The following is an 8,247-nucleotide window of genomic DNA, read 5'->3' as shown; positions in this document are numbered from 1 at the left end:
GAACAAGGCGGTTTTTTTCTATTTTAGAAGGTTGTGGGTTAAGACAATGTTTTTTTTTAATCCAAATGGATAACAGCTCGTAAAAATCTGGTTTCAAGTAAATTCATAGTGACACACAACCAAAAACGAGCTGAGGAATTGAAACCTCTCTTCACTACTAGTAATCAGTTACCGCCCCAACGCCCATGCTTACTGTTGACTTGCTAGAGTTAGGCCTATCTCGACACACAAACTTTCAGCTGCAAGTAGTCAGCCACTAGCGCCGTAACACCGAGCATGTGCCTGGTTGTGTCGCAGTAAGGTTCCAATATGAATGACTGCGTGCATGTAGCGCTTGCTGGACGCAAGTGGGCATGAACTTGACCACGGGTAAGTTATATCTGGTTCATTTTCGATATAATAATCTTACCTTTACTAAGCCAGAGCTCAAAATAAGCGAAGCATTGGCCTCGACAAATTCAGAAAAGTTTTGAAACTCTTCAAATGTTGGTTTTAGGACTAGTGAAGTTGTACCTTTAATAAGAAAGAACGAAATTTATTTTTAAACATTTTTTATACAGGATGAAAAAATGTAAAAAGCTCTAGGATCGTACTTGTGTTCTCCATTCTGAACTGCGTTCCTCCTGAAAAAATGAATAGCAAATAGTTAATTATTAAGGAAAGTTTTCCACATTATACAAACCGAAATGAACTCTTTTTTAGCCCTCCCTTCTTCTTTGAAAAAGCTTCAAAAGCGGGCTTATGTAATCGACCTAGTGTCTGTGTGTGTGTGTGTCTGTCTGTCCGTTCCCCAAAAAGGAGTTGGGCTGGAGACTTGAGATTTTCAGGGTATCTTAAGGGTCACTCGCAGACAACAGACCCGGTGGTGCAAATCCTGCCAAATCTTATTAAGGGTGTGAAAAAAAAAATGTGGAATTAGACTTGATAAAAAAAAATTAAAAATATTTTTTTGTAATGTTTTGAAGGAGTTAGTCGTCGAGTTGGAGCCGTTTGGACAAAAATTACATCCGTTTGGCTCTCTGGAGGACCGTTTTGGCGCCAGGCCAAGTTTTTCGTCCAAACTGATGAAAAAACACCAAAGCGGATGAAAAATGCAATTTTTCAAAGCAGAAGGGTGGGCTGATGTCACGGTGGTACATCGTTACAAAAATGAAGCCTGTGCTGAACTCCACGGTAAGCGGGACGGTAAGTTTACACCGGACATTTGTAAATCTTTGCAGGATTGTGTCCGCAACATTGAACCTACTGAGACCACATTAACTTTTACCAGCAGACAATTTCATCACTCGTAACAAAGTCGCGAGGTGGACGGCTATAACATTCTTAAGAAGCTCAGAAGCTCAGAAGCTCCACCCCTTTTCAGACAAAACATTCACAGAAAGCACTTTGAACATTTAAAAAATATATTCAAATATTGCTTTAAAATAATTACTTTCTATTTTTTTTAAAAAAAATATTGCACACATTTACAAGTTTGTAATTATTTAATGTTTCATATTCAAAGTTAAAACTTTTTAATAGCAGAAAACATTGTCTTTTTTGCTAGTTGTATGTCGGTAGACTGTTCTGAAGCCCCGCCCCTTTTGAAACGAAATTGTTAGAAGGCGGAAGAAAAGTCCGAACCAAAAATCAAAACTGGCAGTGGTCGCGTTCGAATCGTCGTCTGTGATGAATCTTTTTACACGGCGAGTGGCTAGTATTATTTAAACGTGACCACAGCGAGCAGAAAAGAGGTATACTTATTTTTGGAAAGGACTGTACAATGCAACAGGTGATCATTTCTATTGATTTAGCTTGAGCGCGCAAATCTGTGATTGGTTTAAATTTCTCCGGCTCGACTCGGGCTGCAGCTCAGCTCGTCAATTCCATGGTAACTCGTTGATGCAAACTTAAATGTTTCAAAGTCCAATCAATGAACACGACATCAAACATGGCTCCAAAAATTCGTAATTTTTCACTCTATTTGTCATTAAAATTTAGTCACGAATGGCTATCCCATAAGGGGCAATCGTCATGAATAATAGTAAAAAAAAAATCCTCCTACCGAAAGGAAAAGGCACTCCTAACGGGGGCCTAGTAAAAAGGTTCAAGCCAGTCCAGTGCTGCCCTGAAATAAATAATGTCGTTTGAAAGGAACTATATTTATAAAAAATGATAACAATTTTAAAATGCGAAAAAATAATTGATGAAACAAAACGCCAGGAGGTGATTGAGCTTCCTTCTCTGACCTGGCCACCCCGCACTTGCACGACGGCCTCCGGGATCTCCCGGGCGCACTTGGGGAGCCGCCGTCCACCGCCCCGCAGCGGCACAGCCTGCGTTAGGTTGTGCTCGAGATCCCCACCCTGGCTCGGCCGCCCCTTTATAAAGTAAATCAGCCTAGTTTTGTTACGACCGGTTCAATGTTAACGAAACACTGTCTGTACCTGGGGTCCCGGCCCAGGACCACTGACGTTACCTGCCAGACGCGGGCCACACGGGCCGGGTTGGCGGTGGCGGGTGGTGAAAACCACCCCTCCACACTGCTCCACACCCACAAAATGTTGCAGCCGCGTCTGCTTCAGCTACAGAATAGAAAAGGAGAGAAGAGGTAGAGGCCGGGACTAAAGGTATGCCTCTGGTTGAGAAAGTTCTTTTGATGTCTGTCTGAAAACTAGACATAGCCCTAAATATGTACACGCCAGTAATAAAATGCGGGAAGAACACATTGCGTTGCGTGTGGGATGTAACGGTGAAGCACCGCGACTACAACCCACCCTTCTGCTTGTCAAAAAAAATTAATAACCAAGAGCCCAAAACATTTCTATTATTAAACTTCTCCTTTAACATCTTTCTTTGAAGGAACTCGTCCAAGTAGAATCCTTTGAACCAAAATTTTTCCGTTTTGCTCTATCTCTAACCGTTTGGGCGCCAGAGGGCGTTCTTCACACGTCAATCACCCCAAAACATTTTAATGGTTTTTCTCAGATATTTTATGGTCTCCGGTGGGGTAACTCGTCAAAGTAAAACCCCGAGGTACAAAATTTGTGACCTTTGGGGCCAAGGCCTATTCACGACCGTGCCTTTTGCCCAACTCCGGTGTCAGCGCCGCAGGCCTAGGTAGATGTATGCCAGGCGCGTCGCAGCGTAACAGTGTTCCGTGACATATCACGAAGCCTGTTGCGCGAGACGTGGTCTGGCGTACATCTTCCTAGTAATATTACAAAAGTACAGTATAGCTGAGTCGAGTGTCCTGATATCTGGACGGGTTTTTTGCCTGATAAGGGGGCGTGCACAAATCACGTCATCGATTTTCGGGGCAACCCCCCCCCCCCTCCCTGTCATCGGCTGTCACCTTTTGGCCGACCCCCTCCCCCCCTAAGCCTATTACGTAATTTGTGCACGCCCCCTAAGTGTGGAAACCGCAGTGCCGATGTGATAAGCGTACTGTACAGTGATAGTGGGGCTGCCTCTTTGGCACTGACCTAGACCACGAATGATCCGATGTGTGATGCCTTACCACGATCTGGGCTTTTTATCACCGTATCGACTGCAATTTTTTTTGCGGTTGTTGCCTACGAGGGGCTCCTCACTTGCTATAGTAATTGTACACTGTCTAGAATCTATTAAGTGAATGGAAAAGGGGTGTTCCAGTCTACCTAAAACGGAAGTGAAAAAGAACAAACTCATCTGATGCTTCTATTGCCGTCCGCTGACTTTGACAAAATTATCATGGTAGTTTGGCCCGATTTCAACCTCTCAAATATGAAGGGAAAACCGAAACGTATCTGGTAGTTCCTCGTACCTGAAAGGCCGCAGAGGCACGTGACCGACTCGCCCAAGCAAAGACAAAACGGAAACCGTATAATCAGTCAGTTTGATCTTTTCCACTTTCCAGTGTCGTTAGCCTAGAACACCATTAGAGGTGTGCGAACAGTTCGAATTCGAATCGAAACTGTCCCTATTCGATTCGTTTCGATCTCGAAACAAAGGCACTTCGAACTCGAACAATTCGGACGCATCAACATTTTGAAGGTCGAAATCGAAACGACATGTGCACATGGAGGACACGCTAGGTAACCCTAAAGTGAAGGTTTTTCATTGGATAAGAGGATGGTTTGCCAATCTCTTTGTTTTTAGAGAGAATCTGTGCCCCAATACTTATTGGTTGCCCCATTTGAATGGTTCATAGCATCTCCTGAAATGTAAGGAAACGATTCGATTCGGGAAAAAAATATCCATAATTGATTTGATTCGCCTTTGAAAAAGGGTGATTCGCACACTTCTAAACACCATATTGATTGGACATTGACTGGACTTCATTCAAACTGTGAAAGTGCCGTCAAAGTGTCTAATTCCGGACACTCCTTGTTTTGCATTTTTACAGCAAATTACACAATGTAGGTTCATAATTTAGAGAGATACTTTTCCGGGAGGCTATGGAGATTTAAATAATTAGTAGTTTCATATTTTAGAGCCGCCCAGAGCAGTGCAATTTGAATAATAGGACCCGACCAGTACACACACTGTGAAGCGGTACTACAATGCGTGTGCCGCATAGCACTAATGCTAGCCACGGTCACTAGATACAGCTTTAACGTCACTAAGCTGGAGTCGAAAATTTTTAATATCCTGCGGACTTTTGCGCGTAATATTGATTGTACGGTATTTCACTCGATCTCTCACTTACAAATCTTAGTTAAAAATGCACTAAATTTTCAATTTTGACAAAGTCCTGTGAGGTAAAGATTGTTGTACACATTCTTATTGCGTATTTTGCGAAACCAATTTCCTTCTACTAAAATAGCACTGACTTTTGCAGAAGTTGCTTAACTTCTGTAATGGATCAATTTTGCCTCGAAAACATCAATATCACTCTGGTTCCGCAGTTACGGGTTAAGTTGGTGTACACTGGCACGCAGATATCGACCTGTTCTTCTGCCATTTAATAGCAAAAATAGGGACTGTCCGGATTTGCCCCGGCTTATGGTTTAGATCCGGACGGGGTTTCAGAGGCTTGTGCAGGTGAACTGGCGCAAAAAAAATTCCTCGCCAGATGAAAAATATGTCTCTTGGCGCCTAGTTTCTAGAATCCGCTGGAATTTTTCATACCCCTACCGGTTTTAGAGATGTTGAGGAAAAACGGTCAAATTTGTCCGGAATATGACACTTTGACGGTATTTCCAAGTTAGACTTTTTGTCTGCTGAGCGATAGCGAAGCCTATTACACCAGTGATCATCAAAAAGTTTCGTATCTGTGTGTTTGTGTCTGTCTGTACGCACGATAACTTGAGAACGGTTTGAGCTAGGAGGCTCAAATTTGTATCGTAACTTTGTATCATTAAGAGCGAGAACTGCTTGCACGAAGAAATGGCCGCCAAAAAAATGGCCACCGTTACTTGGTCCCCCCACTTACAATGTTCTCTAGTCGATGAGGGCCAATAACATAAAATGGCAAATGAAGTAAGGGCCAACGTAGTACATAGTTTATTGTCCAAGTCCAAGTCCAAGTCACTCTTGGATTTTAATATTGTACGCAATAGCCTCCAGGTAGCGCATGACCTCGTCCCTCTCCTTGTAGTTTTCGAAGCTGTTGGCCAGGTTGTGCAGTCGCCGCTGGCACATCTCGTACTTCTTGTTGGTCGGTTGTTTGATGTTGATGTGTCTCGCCCCAGGTGAGGACGCGCAGGCTCTCCTCCGAACACAGTACAATGACGATGTTGCCCAGGCCTGCATTCGTGTGGCACCGCGCGTTGCATGCTTTGCCCTCCACACAACCCCAGTACTGGTTCTCCCCCTTCCTGCTGTGCTGCGAGTACTGGAATCCTCGGTAGCACAACAACTTCTTACTTCTTGCCCTTGGTAGAGTGAGCAGTAGGGCGTATCTCGGATGCGGCCAAAACGTTGTTGTTGTTGGCCATAGCAACAATGCCCTATTACTTAGGCCATTTATTTTAGCCGCCAATCAATTAAGGGACATAAGGGACAAACTAAAATCAGACATAATATTGCAATTCTGGCTTAGAGAAGCTGTTCCTTTATCTTTTCTGATTTCAAAAATATTTACCTTAGCCTTTTACGTTTACTATTGTAACGCAGAAACCTTTTTAGTAAGACCCTGCAAACTAATACCAATCACTGTAACCTTTAAACAGTTAAACTTAGAGACCCCACAACTTTTCTATTATTTTTTCTTCAAACTGGACATAAAAATAATATTTCGAAAGGCGCTTCTTATTTAATCATGGAAATGTCAATTTCAGCATAGTCTTCCCTTAAACATTATCATGCATACTCAAGTGCCGCATGCTTAATGAAATACTTAAGTCCGTGATAAATTCAAACGCCCATATAGCTACACAAGACATTGCTCTAAGTTATTTATAGTGTTAAATCTCATCCGAGTTAAAGAGCAAAAAGTTGTACACATTATACATGTTTCATTTGACTTCAGACCAAAAAATAAAAATACTCATTTTGAATGCATGATGGCGATATTGTCCATAGGTTTTTTTCACTGATTAAGGTCCAAAGGGGATTTGCCTAAAGGAATGATATACCCAGGCTTATTGCTGTACGCTGTACTTCGGCCAGTAGACGTAACGGCCAACTTCAGATTCAACATCGGCACCTCCTGCTGCTCCTTCAATCATATGATCTGTAAAACAAACACAATGAATGTCGACCAGTCTAACTCAGTGTAAATTTTAGTTGGTATATATATCTTGCACTGTAAGACGCATACGAGATTTTTTGTCAGTAAAACATTAAAATTTTGTGCAGGATTAACGTGCATTATTCGTTTGTTACACTGATTTAATATTAAACTGGCAGTAATGTTTAAATATATATTGATGCAAATTAGTGAAAACAAGCAGGCCCGCTCCTCCGCCAAACGGAATTGCCAGCTCCGCTTTGCTCCGCCGGCAACTCCATTCGGCAGGGGCCGGACCTGCCGGCAGCGATGGTTCTTGCGCGCAATTTCCTTAAGAACATAGTCGAATACTGTAACGGGCCCTCGGCCCGCAAAAATCTGTCGTCCTTAAAATTTGCCCCGTAGAGACGATGTAATGAAGCACCGCGACTACAATCCACCCTTATGCTTAGAAAACTTTTTGGGGGGTAGGGTGTGGGAGTTTCCTTCCTCTTTTGCGGATTTTTGGCCCTCTTCTACAGCTAATTGTTCACTGCAGCAATTTTTAGCTTATTTTTGTCAAAAAAGACCCTCCTAAACGGTTAAGGATAGAGCCAAACGGACGAAATTTTTGGCTACAGGACCCTACTGTGACGAGTCACCGCTTAGGAGATCTTAACAAAAAAAAAAATGACTTTTATGACCTGCTTCATTTTCTTTGATACCCCCTTTCAGCTTCTGAGAGGTGGTTGCCAGGGTTTTGCTGTGGGCCCTTCGTTTTCTAGGAGTGAACCTTAAGATACCCTGAAAATTTTAAGTCTCTAACACATCTCCTTCTAGTGGAACAGACAGACACACAGACAGACACGAGGTCGCTTGCATAAGCCCGCGAGATATAGCTTTTCCAAGGCAAAAGGGCGGGCTAAAAACGGAAGGAAACGTCAACACGCTTCCACCGATTTTGGTCAAAATCAATTTTTAGGCGGGTTACGATACATAATAATGGAACTTACGCGCCCTAGTGATCGTACCCGTGTTGCGGCCGCCGATGATGACAGTGCAGTCCCCGAAGGAACAGCGCTTTGACCGCGTCTTCGTCTCCGCTGATGCCTCCGTAGAGCGCTCCTCCGGCGAGGAGGCCGCGGCAGCAAGCCCGTTGTTCTCGTGCAGCATCTTAATACTGCCAGAGTTGTTGCCGCCGACGTGGACACTGCATCCGGCGAAGTTGCACCTCTTGTTTCTCGTAAGGAGAGCGTCCCCGGAGGCCAGCAGGTTGGCAGACGGTTCGGAGGGCTCGGTGAGGAGGCGGATGGAGCCGGAGTTGCTGCCGCCGCGCCCAATGGTGACGCTGCAGCCGCCGAAGGAGCAACGCTTGGTCCGCGCCATGGTGCCCTCCGAGCTCTGGGTAGGGCCTGTGGTGGGGGCCGGCTGGGCTTCGTCGGCGAGGAGGCTGATGCTACCGGAGTTACTGCCCCCGATGTTGACGCGGCAACCTCCGAAACTGCAGCGCTTTTCTCGGCGCTGGCCGTCCTGTCCGGCCACCATCTTAATGTGTCCCGAGTTGCTGCCGCCAGCTCCGATGTTCACGGCGCAGCCGCCGAAAGAGCACCGCCTGGGGCGACTGTGCAGGTCGT

General features: G+C 44.5%; 1 protein-coding gene and 1 long non-coding RNA gene across 3 annotated transcripts in view; one reads left to right on the top strand and one right to left on the bottom strand.

Moving 5' to 3' along the window:
* The first annotated feature begins 233 nt into the window (after positions 1 to 233).
* The window catches only part of LOC113212293 (uncharacterized), a 19,521-nt gene continuing 11,507 nt past the window's right edge, over positions 234 to 8,247 (top strand). Inside the window, exons 1-2 of the long non-coding RNA XR_008011790.1 lie at positions 234 to 369; positions 966 to 1,185. This is a non-coding gene — a long non-coding RNA (uncharacterized LOC113212293). The remainder of the gene's footprint in view (positions 370 to 965; positions 1,186 to 8,247) is intronic.
* LOC113212292 (uncharacterized) lies at positions 5,478 to 8,241 on the bottom strand. Of its 2 annotated transcripts, none has more exons than XM_052272774.1 (2): positions 7,627 to 8,241; positions 5,478 to 6,637 (listed from the first exon to the last, which is right to left on the bottom strand). In XM_052272774.1, the coding sequence occupies exons 1-2, from the start codon at positions 8,156 to 8,158 to the stop codon at positions 6,546 to 6,548; spliced, it is 624 nt and encodes a 207-aa protein (XP_052128734.1). In that variant the 5' UTR covers positions 8,159 to 8,241; the 3' UTR covers positions 5,478 to 6,545. The 2 variants fall into 2 exon arrangements, with proteins under 2 accessions (XP_052128734.1, XP_052128735.1); XM_052272775.1 differs by having other exon boundaries at positions 7,645 to 8,241.

This window comes from Frankliniella occidentalis, unplaced genomic scaffold, assembly GCF_000697945.3.
Source record: "Frankliniella occidentalis isolate FOCC.00 unplaced genomic scaffold, Focc_3.1 Scaffold224, whole genome shotgun sequence".
Lineage (NCBI taxonomy): Eukaryota > Metazoa > Arthropoda > Insecta > Thysanoptera > Thripidae > Frankliniella > Frankliniella occidentalis.
This window is presented reverse-complemented; position numbering and strand designations above follow the sequence as displayed.